This window comes from Halichondria panicea, chromosome 2, assembly GCF_963675165.1.
Source record: "Halichondria panicea chromosome 2, odHalPani1.1, whole genome shotgun sequence".
NCBI lineage: Eukaryota > Metazoa > Porifera > Demospongiae > Suberitida > Halichondriidae > Halichondria > Halichondria panicea.
The window spans coordinates 7285905-7306753 of NC_087378.1; the positions used below are offsets into that span (position 1 = coordinate 7285905).

The window sequence follows — 20849 nt, forward strand, 5'->3', positions numbered from 1 at the left end:
TAAGAGATGGGCGGGGCTCTCTTCTCCAGACCGAAATTTTGCTTTTATAATTATGCAGTATTAGACAGAAATGGATGCTGAGAAATGGTAGACATTGAACATGGAATGACAACAAAAACAGTGCGTAAAATGAAGTGATTTGATGAGAGTGATGACAGTAGCTAGTTATAGTGCATCGTCCTCAGTTGCTTGGTTCTCTTGACTCATCTCATTCTCACTGAGATCACCCTCTGAGTTGTTACTGCCCTCTTCATCCATTGGGAGCTGCATCGGCAATACCATACAAAGCTTCAAAACTTGCAAAGAAGCAGCCATAATTATAGCGTACTATTCAGTTAGCTTTGGTCTATAGACATGTTCTAATTTCTAGGAATAACCTTAGGCCTAATACAAGGTACAACTTTACACAAGTAGAGGGGCTCTGAGGTTGGCAAAACGCGCTGACTCTTATAACCAAAGCACCCTATTGTCTACGGCCCACCTATATATATAATTATAGCCCACACTTCTTTGGGTCAAACAAATAAGGCCTTAAAAAAATACTTGAACAGCCATCAAGCCATTGTGACAAGTATTACTATAGAGGTCGGCAATGCGCAGTGCACTCTTGAAACATAACCAATATGGGAAACTACTTAGGGGGGGGGGAGCCCTCTATTGTGTGTATGGCCTTGCTGTTATTGAGCCCCTACTGTATACACATGTAGTTTTTCCCTACATTAGCCTGTACTTCATATTATCCTATACCTCTTGGTGCCGCCCTACCACAACAACTTTTAGCCCAACTAAATGTGGTTCGACTCTTGAATATTATGCTAAGTATCATACTTGCATGTATACCTGAAACGTGATTCCATTGAAATTACACAGTAGTATTCTCTGTCCGTTCATATCGACAGCTTCCACAAACGAAGGCTCATTGTTGGGAGGAAGGTCAGCACATGCTCCATTCTCAGATCCCATCTCTGTGATCTCCTCTTTTTTCTTAGAGTGGTCAATCGGGCAGAGGGCTTTTAGTGGGTCAGGGATCGGGCCCCAGTCACGATAGTAGCTCATGTACTCCTGTAGTGTGTGCAAACAGCTAATGTATGGTTAAATATACTACACAACGTACATATATAATGCTATACGTAGCAGGTGTCATACAGGATTTTGAAGTAGAGGGGGGAATAAGAAAAGTAACCAGGAAATGTTGCTACTGTTATCTCAATACCCCAGCTATGTACCTCAGTTATGACACCTGTGTAGGTATACCAATACTGTAGCAATAGCTACGTACTTCTAACCAAGAAAAATTTAAGCTGGTACAAACCTTGAGGTGTTGTGGTAGGGGGAGCTCTGATATCCTGCTGTAGTTGGCTCTTTCCAAGTGTCGGAGGATCACTAGTCGACTCAGCTCCTTCAAAGAGAGGGGCTCCACAGCTGCACACAAAAAATATTAATCAACTGTATGATTCAAGCAGTAGTATATGATTTTAATACTATGCAGGCTTCAAAAGTAAAAAAACTGTATTTATATGTGCTTTATCACTGAAAAAAGAAGATCTTACGTAATTCCAGAGCTTCCATTTTCTTGACTACCTCTTTAGAGGGTAGTACTAGCTCAGCGAATGAGACACTTGGCAGGACCACATCCGTCACCCACTCTGTCTCACCAGTGCGTCTGATGCACTCCAACTGTGTGAGGTGTGTGAAGTGTGTGTGTGTGTGAAGGGGGGTTAGCACATAGCCGGGTATCCAAGATACACATAATAATATTCATGTTAAGCTGCAATAAACAGTATCATAAATCCATCCACAACATCTGCTACCGCGGGGGATACATGAATGCTACTAACACTTAGTCCCTTTACAATGGACATCCTTGGAGAGCAAAGTTTTAGTGGCTGCTATACAAAAGTGACCTTTGTTGCCAGAAGTTGTTTTGTTCAGGGCAGGGGTGGCCGATAAGATGTGTTCTACTGTACAACTGGGTCACTACACACCATTACTTTTATCATAAATACAAATGTACTCACAACCGTCAGAGTGGCTTAAGTAATATGAGGGAGAGATCTTCTCATGTGCTCTAGTAATATTCAACTACAGATGTAACAGCAATGGTTACCTCATTCTCTAGAGGCATGACGAGTATACCTCCCACACTGATCATATTCTTCATGAGCTGGGCATGCTCAGCAGGGCAGCCAGCTCCACAGTAGATCCTGTCATACAGCACATTACCAGGACTCACAAGCAAACCATTCCCGACAATGAACATCGGCTCACAGAATTCAACCGGATCGTACCAAGGGGAACTGTCACGGAACTCAGCGAGTTTCTTCTGTGCAAAATCAACGTTGTCTTGATGCAGTTCTATGCCGTGGTTGATTCCATACGATCCGATTATGAGTCCAGCCATAGTAGACATGTAGCCTGTACCACTGCCAACGTTTAAGAACAAGAGACCTGAAAGTGAAGAGTATAGAGTGTAACAGGATAATTATGTTCTGATCGAGTTGATCCTATCAAGACCAAAAAGACATCCAATTTTCTCTTGAGCAAGGACACTGAGGAACCTCCAACAAAGGCCCATCCAGACACCGAATTAACAAACTACATGTATACATGTAAATCAACAAGGCTATTATAGCCCAAGCCTTTTCACTGACCTAAACATAATTATTATCATTTAGATAGGTATTTCAAAGGGCTACGAAACACATATTTTACTACACACAAGAGCATAATTACAGCTAGTCTACAACACAAGCCATGTAAGAGTGATCATAACGTAAACATAATTATCGTTTTTGTTTTATTATTATTTAACTGACAATACCTTTGTCTAGTTTGAGTGCCTCCATAGCTCTGGAGTAGATGCATGGTGCTGATAGGTGGAGGGTGCCCTTACGCCAGGCATGGTCCTCGTACGCCTCCAGGGGATCATCCTCCCCCTCCTCGAATATCATGTAGTAACTGCGGTCAACTTGACGAAACACCTGAATCAATATGACACACTCTGACTACAGTGGAACCCCTAAACGTAGACTCTCTGAACTATGGGGACCTTTCTATAATCAGGACACTCCCAACTCCAATTATTATATAGAAGCACATGGAAATCACAACACCTCAATAATTAGTTCCAGATTTAATTAGAGGTTCTGTAAATCCATAAACTTAACAAAAGAGGATATGCGACATAGATTATCCTTTGTTAGCATGCTACATCTGATGTGTGTGTGTGTGTGTGTGTGTGTGTGTGTGTGTGTGTGTGTGTGTGTGTGTGAGCTACCTTCTCCACACTGGGTTCATTGATGTATCCCTCATAACAGAGGTTGTCCACGAGCTCCTCGTTGTCACGGCCAGCACTCACTGCTCCACCCATCACGTCCTGCAAGCAAAGGATTATCAATCAATCAATCAATCAATATCAATATCAAACTATTGACAATAACAAATACGAGATATTACGATAATAGTCGAATTAGGTCGTAAAATCAGACCAAGCCATTAACTATAAATTATATTGTATCGTAATTTTAATAATATAACTACAATATAAACCAGCACAGCTTTGTGTGAGGTGGGTCTGACTGTTCTGGCTTACATTTACAAGTTCCAATAGTGTATGATCTGGTCACCGTCTTGGCAGGAGACTAACTCAAGTTTACTGTCAACAGGTGATACATGAAATACTCGCATTCTTGAGCTTGTAAACAAAAAAGCTTAATTGACTACACGTGACTCTTATCATGGTGGAGATCTTAGCCCACTAGATACAAATAACCTTTGACCTATACAATAGCTTCAGTGACCTTAACGTACTTGTTCATGTTAGAATCCTGATGATGTCTTCCTTGGCTAGAGTGAGTCTGTACAGACATGCAGCTCTTCAAAGATGCAATGGTGAGAGTGTGTTTTTGTGATGTGACTCTGTCAATCAACTTTTATATGATCGAAATTTAATACCGACATAATCATAATAAATCTAATAATAATAAATCTCTATGGTTGCAGGATTGAGATTGGCCAGCTCCTCTGCACAGACAACAAAACGTAATGACCACTTTATATATGAAAGCATTAGGTGTACACGCACTATAATATATTCCACCCCTAACCCAATAACCTTAATGTCTTTGGGCATTCACATTTCCTATTATATTTTTATCGTAAAATTAGGTTTGCAAAATTATGAGTGTGCCCTTTAAGCTACACCCCCACCGTATTATACTACTGTGGGGGGGGGGGGGGGTACAACACAAGGATACATTATGGAGAGTACAGGGAGGTACTTAATATATTTACTATCTGTGTGTTGTTCAAGGGGGGGGGGGGGGGCGGGGGTACAACACAAAAATACATTATGCACAAAGATACCTTATGGAGAGTACAGCACATTGATATATGTGTTGTTCAGGTGGTGGTGGTGGTGGTCGCAATGTGGTGCTGGTGGAGGGAGTTCGTACTCCATTCCTCACCAGTGGATCGAGGTGAGTCCCTCACTTGATTAGACTGAAAATAATATTGTCTTCTTGCAGTTACAAGGACCTGTTGGCTCATGACCTGCAAAGATTTGCTTTCCAGTGAGTTAAATACCAACTAGTTGTATATCTTTATTATATGCAAACACTGTACACACGTACACCATACAGGGGCCTATTGAGTCGCACAGGCATACAACCAGGTAAGAGGATTTATAAAGCAAGCAGTGTACTTACATACTCCTTTGCATAGGGTTCATTGTGTTCACACCATGTACAGCAATACCTGACTATTGGCATACATGTAGATCTATACTATTGAGGTCACCCTGTGTTAGCAGGTCACCCTCTTATAATACAGCCACATCAATAAGTCCCTAAGTCTCCATAGCATGTGTTTGGACCTGTGTTAGCAGGCCACCTCTTTATTACAGCCACTGTTGGTTTGCTCAAGGGATGACCTCACTCTATACTGTGTCTCCTTACATAGATGATCATTTAATATGTGAATGTATGATAAAAAGAACATTTGTTTACTCCAGACCAAGTGGACCACATTATAGTTGGCACGGTGATACAGGAGGTCAAGACCAGCAACATAGCTAGAGAGGTATGTATGCACTTCTCTATCAATACTGTGATCTGATTAGTCGCGCCCAGGCTGCTATGGAATCAGGGTTTAAAGACCGTATCCCCTGTCACACGGTTACCATGGCTTGTATTTCCTCCAACATGGCTATCACAACTGGTGAGAAGTAATGTAAATAAATTGTCTAGTACTTTTCTGAGTAGCCTTTTAGTTCAGTAGTTCAGTGCTGTTCAGTACTGTAGTTCAGTTTCGGCCCAGCTGCTGGGTTGAATCAACGCACACACACATCTCGTGCATGCTGTACAGGTGTGAGTCAGATAGCCTCGGGGCAGAGTGATGTGGTGGTGGCTGGAGGGGTGGACTTCATGTCGGACGTCCCTATTCGTCTCTCCAGGGGACTCAGGAAAAGTCTACTTGCTATGAACAAGGTGACTAACAGATTATTGTTCAGGAATGGTGTACTTAGATTAGTGATTGCTTTTGGGGTCAAATTTTCCATTATCTGGGAAAAGCGTGGGCATGTAATATGGGTTTTTCTTCTGAAATGGTCCTGTTTTCAGAGCTAACTTTGAGGGTTCGTAACTTGAGTTTAGGAAGGTCCAACTAAAAGATACATTTTAGTAGTTCTGTGGTGTGCTTAGATCAACAATCGCTTTCTTCGTGCCCAATAATATTTCCCATTTTTAAAAGTATATAAGTGAGTGTTGTGGAAAATTGCTATGGCGATTACTTTTATTAATTTTCCGGCAGATCCTACTACTACATGTGATATTGACTGATTGTTTTTATTGTACAGGCCAAGTCTGCTGGAGCCAAGCTAAGCACTTTGTTCTCCGGCCTCAAGTACCTCGGGATTGAGGTAAATGTCTGTTCTGCTATAATAGTAAATGTCTAGCCTCGATTCCAAGCCGCTGAGAAAGACGGCCTGGTATACACTGTTTACGCATGCGCCAGAATTACCCAGAATCTGGGTAATCGTAAATTGCAGTATATTTATCAGTATTCTTATTCCGCATTAGTTTGTAAAACATTGATATCCGTTTCATTTATAATGATGTCATTGAAAAAAGAAATCTAGTCCAAGTTGTGTAATGGCTGCTACCTTCTCTTCTGCTCTCGCGTACGCATTATCCTGTGTTGGAAAACCAGGTCTAGTGAAAGACAAGCAGCTGGAGGCGTTAAAGTGTCTGTACGCTGGTGTTTATGTGGGTACCGTACCGACCGGCTATGGCAAGTCCCAGAGCAAGTCCATCTGCTTTCCAGACACTCCCTTTCTTGATTGATGTGAAGCTTGACAGGACCAGTGCACCTCTCTCTGAAAGAAGTGTTGTGATGGTGATTTCTCCTCTTGTTTCTCTGAGTGAAGCCATCTTCAAAGTGTTGGTGTGTCTGTTCGACGTTCAGTGCCATTCTCTCTGGAAGGAAGTATTGTTGTGACATTTGCCGAAAATTGGTCACAGAGTAAGTACGTGGTATCTGATCCGAGAACTGTGTGACCTGAATGTGTTTACAATCCGAGGGACTTGTGTGTATCCGATCCGAGGGACTTGTGTGTATCTGATCCGAGGGACTTGTTGCTTGAGTGTGTATTAATGGATAGTGCTTTCAATGGTAAATCTATTGTGTAAATCAATAAGTAGTCCTCACATTATGTTACGTCACAGCCACTGTACTTATCCACATTTATTTTTTACCCACAGGTTTAACTAATTAATTTTCTTATGAGATTAACTTGTCGCCTGAGTGTGTATCCGATCCAAGCCTCAAGTTAATGAATAAATCTACAGAGCTGATGTTTTACTTAGCTGTCTCTGTCTACAGTATATGCAGAGAGGTAGCCTCTTCTTTTTCTTTTTTCTGTTCTTTATCACAATAACTGTTTAACGTTCAATGAGATAAAATACGGTAAATAATAAATTAATTGTCCACCCACGCGCCAACAGTAAATACCAGGCCCACTATTCAAGGGGCTGGAGTCGAGGCTAGTAAATGTCTAGCATTTGTGTTTGGTAAGGATCACTTGAGTAATATATTTACCTTGCATGCACACACTCAGCTCCCGGCCATTTCAGAGTTTTCAACCAATGAGACGATGGGCCACAGTGGGGACAGACTGGCAGCTGCGTTTGGTGTGTCTCGTAAAGACCAAGATGACTATGCCATGCGGTCCCACTCTCTGGCCTCTGAAGCTAGTAAGAATGGCTTGCTGGAGGACATTCTCTCTGTGCATGTACCTGGTGAGTGGCAGGGTTAAGAACTTCAGTCTACAATGTAGCTCTGGTTTGCTCAAAAATGGTAGATTTTGTCCTGTCACAGATCATTTCTTCATGTATATAAGGTGTTAGCATAAAAGGTAAGGGTTATGGTTTGTGGGGTTATATGTGTTAGGGTATATGTGTTAGGGTATATGTGTTAGGGTATATGTGTTAGGGCAAGAGGTTAGTAGTCATACTCATGGTACAGTACATGTACATACCATTTTTTCCAAGGACTGCAGAATGTCCGTGTCTTTTCTTTTTGAATTGGACCATCCATAGTTTATTTATGGACATTCAGGTTTTACTATGAAGCCAAATGTTGATCTTCATGCACCTTGTATTTGGTTATGTATGCAGTTACTGTATCAATACTGTGATCTGCCTTTCTCCCTCCCTCTCTCCCCCCTCTCCCTCTCCCTCTCCCTCTCCCTCTCCCTCTCCCTCTCTCCCCCCCCTCTCTCCCTCCCTCTCCCTCCTCCCCTATCTCCCTCCCTCCCTCTCCCTCCCTCTTCCTCTCCCTCCCTCCCTCTCCCTCCCTCTTCCTCTCCCTCCCTCTCCCTCCCTCCTCTCTCCGCAGGTAGTAAGAAGGTGACGACAGTGAGCAGTGACAATGGCATACGAGTGTCCACTCCAGAACAGATGGCAAAGCTCAAGGCTGCCTTTGTGAGACCACACGGAACTGTCACAGCAGCCAACGCTTCTTTCCTGGTATGTGAACAAGTGCATGAATAATTTTTGAGCAAGGCATATTGTAACCAGAGGAGGTACAGCACTTTTTTTACCATTGTGATGACGTTTGCTTAGCTGGCTGTTTACCGCGACATAGCCGCGACAAACTCTAGGCTTGTAGAACGCTTGTAACTGACTGTTAGCTATCTCTAGCTCTCACTTCTTGTAGCAAGCATATCTCGTAACTGAATAGGGGTTCACTGGGGTTCAGCAACGGAACCAGTTTGATCTAGGTTCACTGGGGTTCAATGATGGAAGCAGTTGATCTCGGTCTACTACTCTTGACTAGAAAAGCCTTAGTCACAGAATAACAGAGAACACACTACACAAAAAGATTGGAATGCAATTAAAAGAAAGATGCGTGTCGTACCTCCTCTGAATTGTAACTACTGAAATTGAAACTCAAAAAGTTGTTGTCATACATACTTCATTACTCTATATAGCAATAGAAGCTGCTTGTTGTGTGAGGCTCTCAATAGGAAGTTAATTGGGAGGGATTAAAAGGGACTGAGCCCTTGGGAAACTAATGAAGGCCAATAACTGGAGCTTCTATTGCTATATAGAGTAATGAAGTATGTAGGAAGTTCAATTGTGCAATGAGTGAAGCCAACTGTACGTATATCGTATAGCAGGTGATTGTCTGTAAACTTATATAGACTGCTTTCGTGTGTATATATCCTGCTATCATAAATGTGCTGTGTCGATCAGTGATGCATTAGGGTAGGTATACCATTGTGGCTACCCGGTAGTTCACTTCAAGGGATGGTGTGTCTTTCCATGTGTGGGGGTGGTGGTATAAAGTATGTTAACCTAGTTTTTGTGTCTGAAATGTGGTTATCCAATATGAATATGCTTTAGGATCAAGTACCGTGGACTCATTTCCATGAAGTTTTTACAATCAGAACTAGAGATTATGTTACATACTACGAATGTGTTTGAGTATTTTATTACCTGATTTGTGAGAAATGGTTGTTTTTTGTTGCACAGGTATTACTCCGAAGTTTGTCGTAGATCGATTTAGATACCTACTTAAAATATGTACTATCGGAAACTTTGGTGTACGGGAGCATTGTTGGGTTATTGGATTGTGTTCCCCCCTGCAGACTGATGGAGCATCAGCTGCTCTGATCATGAGCGAAGAGAAGGCTCTGGAGCTGGGCTTCAAGCCAAAGGCATACCTTAGGTACAGTGTGCGTGTGCGTGTGCTTGTGCTTGTGTGTGTGTATCTTACCTTAGGTACAGTGTGTGTGTGCGTGTGCTTGTGCTTATGTGTGTGTATCTTACCTTAGGTACAGTACAGTGTATGTGTGTGTGCGTGTGTGTGTGTGTGTGTATGTGTGTGCGTGTGTGCGTGTGTGCGTGTGTGCGTGTATCTTACCTTAGGTACAGTACAGTACAGTGCGTGTGTGTGTGCGTATGTGTGTGTGCGTGTGTGTGTGTGTGTGTGTGTGCGTGTGTGTGCGTATGTGTGTGCTTGTGTGTGCGTGTGTGAGTGTGTGTGTGTGTGAGTGTGCGTGCGTGCGTGCGTGTGAGTGTGTGTGTGTGTGAGTGTGCGTGTGTGTGTGTGAGTGTGTGTGTGTGTGTGAGTGTGCGTGCGTATGTGTGTGCTTGTGTGTGCGTGTGTGTGTGTGTGTGTGTGTGAGTGTGCGTGCGTGCGTTTGTGTGTGTGTGTGTGTGTACGTAAGTGGAATGCATAAAAGTTAATTGCTATAATTACAACTAAAATGTTGAGTAAGAGATATACACATGTACGTGGCTCTGTACTGTAGAAAAATTCCTCTTTTATTGCAACCTACTCTCAAGTTCTCAGGGTTGTTTGATGTCGATTGGCCTAATAGTTTAAGTAGTTTACAAAGGTGTGGTAAGGAGAGAATGCACAAGCTGTAATTTGGGTAACGTACCGTGTCTAATTAATGACACACGCTCAGTAAATCACATTAAGATTTTAAGGCGGGCATAAAATCTATAGTCAACAGTATGCAAATGAAGTGTGTGCTATGAAAGCAGGTCTAGACTGGTTAGAACCTCACCCTGAGTCAAGTGTATGCAGTGTGTCTTTCATTAGGGAGGAGGGATACATTATGGTGCATAAAGCGTACATTCCGACCGACCTTAAATCCACCAATTTGACTTAATGTTTGCATGCAACCTTTATCAATCAGTTCCCCTCCCTGCTTAACTGATAATTAGCTCCTCAGTTATGACTAAGGCAGAGGAGTCAGACAGGCAGTTTATGTACGCCTGAAATAGCCGGTTTTTTCAAATGTTATTATATGACAATGTGCCCTTATTAGTGGATGTCTTATTACAGCTCATTGTTGTCTAGCATATACACGTATGCTTGTATCTAATAAATAAATAACGCTAATTGCTAGAAAGGGTCTATTGTCAACAATGCCACGTAGTTGGTTATTTGTATCGGAAATTGCGCATTAGGTGGCTCCCTTAACAGCTTTGAGTTTGAAAACACCACATTTGGCTATCCTCGTGATTCTTGTTTTGCCGACACCCTACACCTAATAATCTTTCTCCCCTTTCGTCTGCGTTAGTACACTCCCTCCCAAGTGCGGCTGACTTTACCGGATGATCTAAATATCTGAGTCAGAGTGTCTGTATTACATTTCGTTTGTCCTATTTTTGTTGTTTCTACAGAGACTATGTGTTTGTCTCTCAAGACCCGAAGGATCAGCTGCTGTTGGGGTGAGTGTCGTCATAACAACTCATACCAGGTTGCGTTGGCTTACAAAATAAAACATTCTTCCACTATGAATGGTACCAAGTTGCGTTGGCTTACAAAATAAAAAATGGTTTTTACATTCTTCCAGTGTGAATGGTATTAGGATATCCTTATATTTAGTCACATGTGATGGATAACAATTAATAGTGTTTTGATCGCTATAGTTTCATCAAACAAAACCGTTTCGCAGTTACTATAACGCTGTGATGGTAAGCATCAAAAATATCCCTCTGTAAATTGTTCTCCAAATAAAGTGTTTTAAATATATTTTCTGGTATATTGTGATTATAAGTATTACATATCACAATCATTCCTGCAGACCTGCTTATGCTACTCCCAAGCTGTTGGACAGGGCTGGTCTGGAATTCTCAGATATTGACGTGTTTGAGTACCACGAAGCTTTTGCAGTAAGTGGGTGTGTGGGTGTGTGTGTGTGTTGTGCTGTTAGAGTGATTCTGACGTGTTGTGTGTGTGTGTGTGTGTGGATGTGTGCGCATGTGCGTGGGTGTGGGTGTGCGCGTGCATGTTGTGCACGTGTGCGTGTGTACTGTTTGAGTGATTCTGTGTTGTGTGTTTGTGTGTTCAAGTTCCCATGTTTATTTGCGTCTATGTAGAGAGTCTGTAGCATCAACACATGTATGTTCACACGAAACAGAGCCATCAAGCTAAACCGTAAACACCTCAATCAGACCGTGTGTCATCACTAAAATTACTAACATTTCTTTGTGTATTACACACACGACACGTGGGATGTTGATACGTACACTTGTTGACTCTCCTTCTCTCATCTAATTTACATGTCCTCATTAATTAGTCAGACGTGCTGTACTAAAAATTATATACTTAAATTAGATCTACTTTGTCCAATTTTGCATCAAACGTGGCCCTCCTTTTCCCTATTAAGAAAACACATAATTTAATATTGCGATGCTCTGCCCCTACAAATTATCCCCTTTGAAGCCTTGTACCATCACATTTATTTTGTCTCGTCTTTTCCTTTGGTCTTTAACTGATTATTTCATATGATGTACGTGCATACTGTTCGAAGACTTGTCCCTAATTTGTACTCCGTACATTCCTACCCTCAGGGCCAAATCCTTGCCAATCTAAAAGCAATGGACTCCGAGTGGTTTGCAAAGAACTGTATGGGAAGGTCAAAGAAGGTAATTATAGCTCCATTACTGAACCGTAAGTGTTGCTGTCCCTATTTTGTAATTTTTTTTTTCTTACAACTTGTAGTTGATTGGTTCTCGACCTGTTTGCAAACATTTGCACGTTGTTCTGATTGCCCTATTTTAATTTTAAGCCAAAGTTTGAAAACTGATATGTTAATAGATTACTCACCTTACACATGTTGTACTAGAGCACTGAATAATATTTTTGTGTCACAAAATGATTAAGTCCAGGCTTCTGTTACAATATAACATTTTTTGCATTTTGAAAACTTGTGCCGTAGAAATTTCAGAAATTTGGTTTGAACCATCAGCAATTAATCAATGGGATTGTGTGGCACTGTAGGTAGGTGAGATTCCTATGGACAAGCTCAATACTTGGGGAGGGTCCCTGTCCATTGGACACCCCTTTGGTGCCACTGGGGTGCGTCTGGTCACCACGGCAGCCAACAGACTCCAGCGGGAGGGCGGAAGATACGGCCTCATTGCTGCCTGTGCAGCTGGTGGACAGGTGGATTATTTTTATATAAAGCAAAGCATTGCATTTCATCACCTCGGTATACGTAGCCTTGTAAGATTGTATGTTTTAAAGTCAGGGTGTCATACAGGGGGAAGGGGGAGATATCCCCCCCTAAACTTTGCTAGTTGGGGTCCATAGCTGGCAATTTTACATACTAACCAGGATATTAAAATAACAGTTAACCTTTTTTTAGCTAGTTACTTTTCTTATTTCCCCCCTCTACTTCGAAATCCTGTATGACACCCTGAAAGTACACTTCTGTTTATGTGTTAATTAGTTCTGAACAACGACAGCTTCACCCTACAAGCCATTAGTGTGTACTATCATGAACAGGTTTCTATAATTTGTTTCCATTCCATTCACTAGAGAGCGCAGCACGTAGTATCAAAAAATGAGCCACTTCCAATTAGTCCGGTAACTACCGAAGCCCTTTTTTTGTCTCATAATTATGGCCCTGTTTGCTGTGAAGCTTTGCAACTGTAGCTGTACTGAGGGTGTGTTGTTCCTTTTTCAGTACTCATACTTTTACGACATTTCTAGACGCTTTTCCTAGAAAGGAAGGTAGTTCATACTACCCAGAAGCTGCATGCGTGTTAGCTGTTCAGTTGTATGGGGTTCACTCACATGCATGCATAGTATCATTTTTTTCATTTTTCCCCTACAGGGCCATGCTATGCTGGTCGAGCGATATCCATCAAATTAGAGATCGTTATGCAACTAAAGATTTGTGTCTATGAGCACGCATAGCAACTTATTATAGCACCATCATGCAATAAAAAATATATTATTATTATTCTCTCGCTGCATGTGTACTTGGTTTTGCAGTGTACTTGGTTTTGCACAGTGACTTACTGCACTGTATGTACTGAGTTGAATACTACACTGTGCATGAATATAGCCAACAAAATACAGCAGTCAGCACCTCTGCATGGATAAAGTGTTAGGAATTTAATTTTATTGCTACGCCGAGCATTGTTTTTGCGCATGCTCAGAAATTGATAAAGCATGGCTGTGTTATAAAAGCTGACAGTAGGTTGTACAATGAGTAAACAAGACTCAATATAAAGACCAACAACAAAAGCAGTCTATCTACCTTCATGAAGAAAATGCCTGCAGTCAGTAACTCAAGGATGATCTACTTATTGCTAGCCTTTGCAAGTGAGTGCTGCATATAGATCTAGTACTGCCTCTATGATATACATACAGTGCATGCAACAACTAGTGCAGGCATTTACAGTCTGTGCTGAGTTATAATAATTATAAGGTGTAGTGCTGTTGTGCATACTGGATACAAAATGGCTTAATATACGAGTATATATGTTCGGTTGTTGATACTTCAGACAATGGTGACATTCATTCATCACTAATCTTATGCGGGCGGACATAATTAAATAGCGTCCTTTCATTGTATAGCTATATAATCGTCTGTTTGGTGTGTAGTAAGGATGGCGTTTTATAACCTGTACAATATCTCTGCACACTTTTTGTATAAACTAATTAACTTGTGGTAATGACAATCTGTCTAGTGTTGGTATGATCAAATACGTGTAGCAATTTTTGGAGCTTCTTATTTCTTTTACTCAGTCACACCTTGCACTTAACCAGGTGGGTTGAGGTGCATGTGTGAACTGTGTATGTGGGTACATATATGACTGCACTGAATCACTGTCTTTGGTTTGAGGTCAGTCTGTCACAAGTTCCTAAATAAGCAATTTAGACCATAATACAGAATTATAATTACATTAATATGCCGAGGTACAATGTAGTAGTGGATCCCTAGTACCAATATGTTAGTCTCATAATTATTGTTTTTGACGTGATGGCTCTACAACTGTTACGAGAGTTGCATGTGCGTATCTCGATACATGTAGCTTATGCATGTAGCAAATAAACATTGCTAAAAATTAGCTATACAAGCGAGATGATTTCATTACTTAATTAATTTGAGACACCACTTTTCTGGTCACGTTCTGGATAGATTAGAGTATTGCCTCAGGCAGTAACTTAACCCTCTGCCTCTAGGTATCCTATTTGTTCACAATGTAGGTGGGAAACTTGAGAAGGTGCAGTTGTGCCTATGCAAATACTGAACTCTAATTTGCATAAATATCCCATTTCCAATGTTCTAGCCGCGGCTGAAACCGATCCCCTTTGATGTATTACACTGTGTAGACACACTAACTAGACACACTCTACACTAAGTAGTTACCAGAGCCAAACGTGTATGACGTAGCCCCTGTGCAATGTGCTAAGTAATGTGACTAAGTACAGCTAGCTACTGGCATTGTTTCATTTGTTTTTACTAAAGAAATTGCGACTAGATGACGCGTATCTTTTTGGCAGCATTCGCTTGTATCGAGTATATCCTTTCTAGAGGTGTGTGCACTGATAGGTATGCTACTTCAAAGGCTGTGTAGTCGGTGCCACAATTAATGACTATAAATGTTACACCTAAAAAACTTAGTATCAAAGCTTGGGATTAATTTTGTCTGAACCATCGTTTAATTAATTTGGCTCGGAATTTGCCTCTAAATCTCATCTCTCTCTCTCACTAGTGCCTTATTTGACCAAATACGGCAATGGAATTAGCATCTACTTTAAATCAAATTATCCCGGACATGTATGTATGGAGTACCTACGTGCGCTACCATATGCCCCAGTAATCAGTTTTGGTAATCTAGTAATCACAAACTTGGTTTAAAAATATTCACAAATGTAAACAACCATTATTCTGGTAATGCCTGATAAGTGTTTATTGCCTAACAATCCTCGAACAAGGCTCTCTCGCACAGCAGGTGGAATGAATCACCTCGCTTGCCTGTGGCATTTTGCAATTGAATTATATACTGAAGTGGGCAGACAGACATGCTATAATGTGCCATGCTGTATTGTTGAGATGGTTGCCCTTATACGCACGTACTATGGCTGCCTACCTTATTCCATCACATCATTGTATGGCTTTGAAGAGTTTTGTTATATTAGTCTTGTTCTCGTGCACAGTCAATGCTGTAGCTCTGTGGGGGAGCTCTGATGGGGGTCTGGAGATCACTCCCCACACATTACTGGTCAACTCAGAGTACGGCAATCTCGAGAGGCAGTCAGATGAGAAGGCTATTATGGCAACCTTCACTTGTGTAGGGGTAGGTATGCTATCATTAATACATTAATTGATACAAGGTCAAAGTAATAATTCTACTAATACATACATTGCTCTAATTATTATACCTCCAATCAAAATTTAAGAGTTAGGTATTCTCAAGCTGTTCATTAATTAGCTCATTAGTTGAGTACAGCTCAGTGTTATACTCTAGGTAGATCGAGTTTCTATTTCAACCTAATTTTTGCATCATTCTATGTTGATGGAGCATGACATTTTCATGGAGGTCAAACTTTAAACCATACCTAATTAATGTTGTAGTGTGGCATTTCACATAATTATGTTCAATTGCATGAGATGGAAAATTGTATGGAATTTCAATTGCCTGAGGCCTGTACATACATTTACTTACTCCCTCTTACATGATCAGATCCCACCCAACAAGATCCCCCGGCAACTAGAAGTGGTGTGGATGAAAGATGGACTCGTTATCGAGACCGTAGGAACGAGGAAATACCTTCACCATCGACGGAAGAAGCAGCTGGTGATTAAGAAACTGGATGAGACGGACAGCGGTCGTTACGAGTGCGCCATTAGCTCTAACTCCACTGAGAAAGGAATGGCTGAACTGTGGAGTGAGTGGGCTCTTCATGTACTTGTGTCTCTATATCTATTATAAAACCGAATACTTACGATTAAATACGTTGATTGTATGAAGAAGAAGTAGTAGAGGTTAGTAAGTACATACTGTACATACAATAATGTTAGGCGTGTGTAAGATACTGTGTCACACATAGTGCTTGAAGTGCACCACTAATAATTATACTGTATAGCGATCGAGTAATTTTCATTGGTGCAAATTTTCGTACGAACAACCCATTTAAGTATTTCTTTTCGTACAGCTCAGGATAGTGACGTTGAATCTATTGCGGTAGAATAATTTCGTAGCGTACGATGCTCTTCAATACGAAATTTATTATACGAAAATTCCATGTACCATACGACAATAACGCTCTATACAATGTACATCTATTGTAAACCAAATACTACAGTTAAATTGAGCTATATATCTAGCAATGTACGTATTCCTAACTGCAACATTTTTGAGGCACTTAGGAATGGCCTCTAAAAGCATTTCGTTTGTGGGTTGACTGCTTACCGGAGGCCATGCCTTTACTTTCCTCGTTAAAGCTAATCTAATTTTCGTGTAGGATTGCTAACCCACGAAAACAACGAAAATTAAGCCCCTCGAAACTTTCGCGCTATTATACGGTATCATTTTGACCCTGTGTCAATAATTAATGTAAAAACCAATTAACAATTTATTACGGGAAGTCTCTTCTTTTTCTTTTTTTGCTTGGAATTCTTCTGACTTCAGAGTGTGTAATTAGTGGTGTGTGGGTAAAGTGGGCAGCCTGCGTGGTGTCGGTTGAAGCAAACATCACCTCATGAATATGCTTTACATTCGTAGTTAGTGTCTCAGAGTGCACAGTGGCTGACTGGGCTAGTGGGATGCCAGGGTGTAGTTTAATGATTAATTACCCCTCGCTCGGCTGTCAGTGGGGGTACTCATATCACTCATGTACTATCCATCCAGCGGGTAATCCATAATCATCATGAGCACATAATAATGGATGTACTATTGTAGTTATGACAATTTGACAATTTGACAGCTAATTTTAAGTAAACCTCAACTTACTACTTACAATTATGAAACAATGTAGACCAAGCTAGGAATATGTTATGTACTCTTGTAACGTAAATTAGCGATTAGCTTGGTCTACGTTGTTTCATAATTATATAAGAGTAAACTAATTATAAGAGGTTTCACAGTAAATCTCTAATTTACTCTTATAATTATGAAACAATGTAGACTAAGCTAATTGCTAAATCTCAATGCAATTATTGTAATTATGAAACAGGTCTCACATGCGTCCACGAATCACTACAAGTTCAGTGCATTGATGTCATTGCGGTCACGTGATACCGTCCAGGCCAAATACACTGAACTTGTAGTGATTCGTGCACGCATGTAAGACCTCCTCTGATATTGAATATTCCTCAACAAATTTTAGTTCACCACATTTCATGGGAAAAAGCGGCTGTGTAAATTCTCTTATGTAACTGTTTGTAATATTCTTTTTCTCTCTCTTTGTAGTTTCCCCCCACATCATCTTGGCTCCAAGCCCTCAGTTAGTCCCGCGGGCCAGTCCCAGTGCGGCAGTCGAGTGTCAGGTGACAGGAGGTCGTCGAACAGTGGATTGGTGGAAGAATCAGCTACAGATAGCAAGCAGTAACCCAGCTGTTGGCAACACAGGTGATTTTCATGGCCTGTTAGTTGCTGGCTTCTAAAAGTGTGGCAAATATAGTGAAGTGTGTACAAAGCCTTTGATCCAATTAGGTTGGGTTAGCTGCACTTGTTCGTGCTTATATTCACGTACGGCTTCATCAACAATAATTGTTTTATGACTGTACTATTGTCACTGCATGTATTATATATTGCCTAGTATATATATACCATTCTCTTTAAATGCATCTACAGCATAATTTATGTTTGCCCCTCCTGCAGATCCTCGCTACACTGTCTCTGACACAGGCTCGCTCCTCATCTCTTCTGTTACCCGTGACGACAAGGGCTTGTACACTTGTATTGCGAGAAACCCTGCCGGTCGAGTGGAGAAGCATGTACGAGTGAGAGTGACCAATCCGATTACACCCACCTCCGAACCCACTACAACTGAACCCTATAGAACATTACCGCCACCACGAAATCTGAGCCACTGCGTAGAATATAACGATATCAGATTTGGAGGAGACCTTCCATTCGTGAATCTCACTTCTAGTTTATCGGGGGGGAGCTCTGGGCCAAGATTGACAGCTGTCCCTCACACGTGCGTTCAGACTAGACTAGCGTACAGGATAGTGCTGAGCTGTGTTGGTACAGGAAGCCCCACCCCTTCCCTCAGTTGGACCAAAGATGGCCAGCCAATACCAGAGGTGAACTATATTGGCTGCTTTAATGTGTGTTAATTTAAGCAAATTTGTTTGTGTGTTTTCTAACCAGCTTTGAATGCCCCTAACTAGAGTTTAGTTTGTCCATTGTCAAAACAAAAGAATGCTCTGATGGAGCTCTATCATATTAAAGTATAGATGCAGGTGCTTAGCAACTCCCCTCCCCTCCATTAGGGTACCACTGACAACCACTACATTCAGCTCTCCAATGGCTCACTCCTGATCACCACGGTAGAGTTGTCAGACGCAGGCAGCTACACTTGTATGGCTTCCAGTTCACGTGGCAACGTAGCATCAGAGGTACGGCTAGAAGTGAGGTCCAACGCAGAGCAGTGTGGGGTCAAAGGTTATTGGCACGACAATGATGAAAGAGTAAAGAGGATTGTTAGAGGATTTGCCGTCAGTGGAATACACCAGTGGCCATGGCAAGTAAGTCTGCTGGTAATGTGATGGTATGTAATAGTTAGTACACGGACATGAGGAGGAGATATGTATGTGTTATAGTGTTATCAAAGCTGAGGTACACTATAACCATAGATACTGAACTAGGCGTTGCTGAAAGCCGCTTCACAGCATAACTGAAACTGCCCTTATTTTTCTACTTGTTCATGCATGACACTACTTGTTTGTTTGAAAGACAGTAAATTCATTGTTGTAAATATATATAATTCCCTGCTAAACCCGCACCCAAGTGGGATCTAAATCCTAGATATAGTTTTCATAGCAGCCCTTCCCCTACACAGGTACTGATAGAATATGAGGAGGACCCGACCACCTCACTGCTCGACCCTGCATTCTGTGGGGGTGCTCTGGTGCGGCCAAACTGGATAGTGACAGCTGCTCACTGTCTCTACACTTGGAGCAATCAGCTGAGGCCCGTGGATAGTCTTGTTGTCAGAACAGGTGTGCATAACAGGACTCATGGCTCTGAGGTGCATCAGCAAATCTTAAAGGTGAGTGGATGGACGAATAACGCGTCAAAGTGTATATCAAATGTTGATTTGTACTCCCATGCATAAACTTGTGTTCTAAATTGTTTGCTTTCATGCAAAGCCTTCTGACCATGGCTGTTACTGAAGAGACTGACTACCGGTAGTTTACTTCCTTTAAAACAGGGGGGTCCACATAAGCATAACTTCTCTAGCTACTGAATCTATGTATTTTAGAGTGGGGCATTTCTTGCTAAGAATTGGACTCCGTCATTATTATGCATATAGTGTAACACTGTAAATTACATTCCATCTCTCCCCAACCCAGGCTCATCGCTACATCATTCACCCCTCTTACAACCCACACCAAGTGGAGCACGACATAGCACTTATCCAACTATCACAGCCGGTCCGCCCGTCACCACAAGTGGGCACGGTCTGTCTGCCCCCTCAGGCACAAGACCCACCCGTGGGGAGTGTGTGTACCGTGACTGGCTGGGGGACGCTACAACATGGGGTCAACAATTACCCTGAGTTACTTCACCAGGGAGATGTCCCCCTTGTCTCAGCAACGTGAGTCCCCTCAGTCATGTGTGTGCCTTTCATGCTTATACAGTGTATGTGGTTTAGGTTGAGTGTTGTAAATGTGGCTCATTTAATTGTCTAGCTACGTATAATTATAATTTCTGGCTACTTTCTTTGTGTTCTAGCTATACCAAGTACAGTACCACAGTATAAAATCTTGCTCCCTGCACCAACTAGTATAGGTTAGGTTATAATGACGTTAAAAGTGCTAAAAATCTATTAGTTAACCTACTGGCTTTTAGCTACATGTAAAATGCATTATAATTTGTTCAATCTGGCATTTAGCACTACATGCAGTTATTTTAACCCCTCCCTCCCTCTCTCTCTGTGTGTGCATGCAGTGACTGCACCAGTCGAGAGTCGTATAGGCGTAAGGTGACTGACAACATGCTGTGTGCCGGCTGGAGAGAGGGTGGGGCTGACTCCTGTCAGAACGACAGTGGAGGACCTCTCGTCTGCGAGGTCCCGGGGAACGAGGGACGATGGGCTCTATATGGAATAGTGAACTTTGGCGAGGGGTGTGGAGTTGCACACAAGTATGGTGTTTATTCAAGAGTTACACAATACTTGTCGTGGATAGACACTGTTATGGGTTCAAGCTAGTTTTTGTGCCGTTTGTGTGTTCTTTTTTTAATTGTGTTTTCATTTTTACTGGTGATATAATCACACTGTTCTATTCATACATGCATTTCTCAACATCATTATTATTGTCCTGCTGCATCAATAATAATATTATTATTTTGTGATCAACT

General features: G+C 41.6%; 3 protein-coding genes across 3 annotated transcripts; 2 read left to right on the top strand and 1 right to left on the bottom strand.

The window, feature by feature from the left end:
- Positions 1 to 32: 32 nt before the first annotated feature.
- Positions 33 to 3749, bottom strand: LOC135332069 (protein-L-isoaspartate O-methyltransferase domain-containing protein 1-like). The gene is made up of 8 exons (XM_064527386.1): positions 3593 to 3749; positions 3278 to 3376; positions 2822 to 2981; positions 2108 to 2448; positions 1551 to 1677; positions 1313 to 1422; positions 841 to 1062; positions 33 to 264 (listed from the first exon to the last, which is right to left on the bottom strand). The coding sequence occupies exons 2-8, from the start codon at positions 3368 to 3370 to the stop codon at positions 166 to 168; spliced, it is 1152 nt and encodes a 383-aa protein (XP_064383456.1). The 5' UTR covers positions 3371 to 3376; positions 3593 to 3749; the 3' UTR covers positions 33 to 165.
- LOC135332063 (trifunctional enzyme subunit beta, mitochondrial-like) lies at positions 3749 to 13276 on the top strand. Its single transcript, XM_064527380.1, has 17 exons — positions 3749 to 3891; positions 4003 to 4041; positions 4406 to 4478; positions 4527 to 4571; positions 4641 to 4672; positions 5012 to 5079; positions 5130 to 5217; positions 5365 to 5486; positions 5855 to 5917; positions 7115 to 7295; positions 7894 to 8024; positions 9149 to 9228; positions 10698 to 10745; positions 11102 to 11189; positions 11871 to 11945; positions 12301 to 12465; positions 13139 to 13276. Exons 1-17 carry the CDS (start codon positions 3831 to 3833, stop codon positions 13175 to 13177), a joined length of 1398 nt encoding a protein of 465 aa, XP_064383450.1. The 5' UTR covers positions 3749 to 3830; the 3' UTR covers positions 13178 to 13276.
- Positions 13277 to 13408: 132 nt separating this feature from the next.
- LOC135332052 (transmembrane protease serine 9-like) lies at positions 13409 to 20847 on the top strand. The gene is made up of 9 exons (XM_064527366.1): positions 13409 to 13632; positions 15475 to 15614; positions 16002 to 16206; positions 17730 to 17888; positions 18141 to 18568; positions 18758 to 19012; positions 19327 to 19536; positions 19841 to 20085; positions 20439 to 20847. Exons 1-9 carry the CDS (start codon positions 13572 to 13574, stop codon positions 20698 to 20700), a joined length of 1965 nt encoding a protein of 654 aa, XP_064383436.1. The 5' UTR covers positions 13409 to 13571; the 3' UTR covers positions 20701 to 20847.
- The last annotated feature ends 2 nt before the right edge of the window (positions 20848 to 20849 follow it).

Bases quoted from the DNA above. Each gene is read 5' to 3' on its own strand.
- LOC135332063 (XM_064527380.1), top strand. From the start codon at position 3,831: ATGATGTCTTCCTTGGCTAGAGTGAGTCTGTACAGACATGCAGCTCTT. The intron at 5,218-5,364 runs GTGAGAAGTAAT...CATGCTGTACAG, and splicing joins CAACATGGCTATCACAACTG to GTGTGAGTCAGATAGCCTCG. The intron at 11,190-11,870 runs GTAAGTGGGTGT...TCCTACCCTCAG, and splicing joins AGTACCACGAAGCTTTTGCA to GGCCAAATCCTTGCCAATCT.
- LOC135332069 (XM_064527386.1), bottom strand. From the start codon at position 3,370: ATGGGTGGAGCAGTGAGTGCTGGCCGTGACAACGAGGAGCTCGTGGAC. The intron at 1,063-1,312 runs GTTTGTACCAGC...CACACACTACAG, and splicing joins CCCTACCACAACACCTCAAG to GAGTACATGAGCTACTATCG. The intron at 265-840 runs GTATACATGCAA...TTGCCGATGCAG, and splicing joins TCAATGGAATCACGTTTCAG to CTCCCAATGGATGAAGAGGG.
- LOC135332052 (XM_064527366.1), top strand. From the start codon at position 13,572: ATGAAGAAAATGCCTGCAGTCAGTAACTCAAGGATGATCTACTTATTG. The intron at 15,615-16,001 runs GTAGGTATGCTA...TTACATGATCAG, and splicing joins CAACCTTCACTTGTGTAGGG to ATCCCACCCAACAAGATCCC. The intron at 16,207-17,729 runs GTGAGTGGGCTC...CTCTCTTTGTAG, and splicing joins AGGAATGGCTGAACTGTGGA to TTTCCCCCCACATCATCTTG.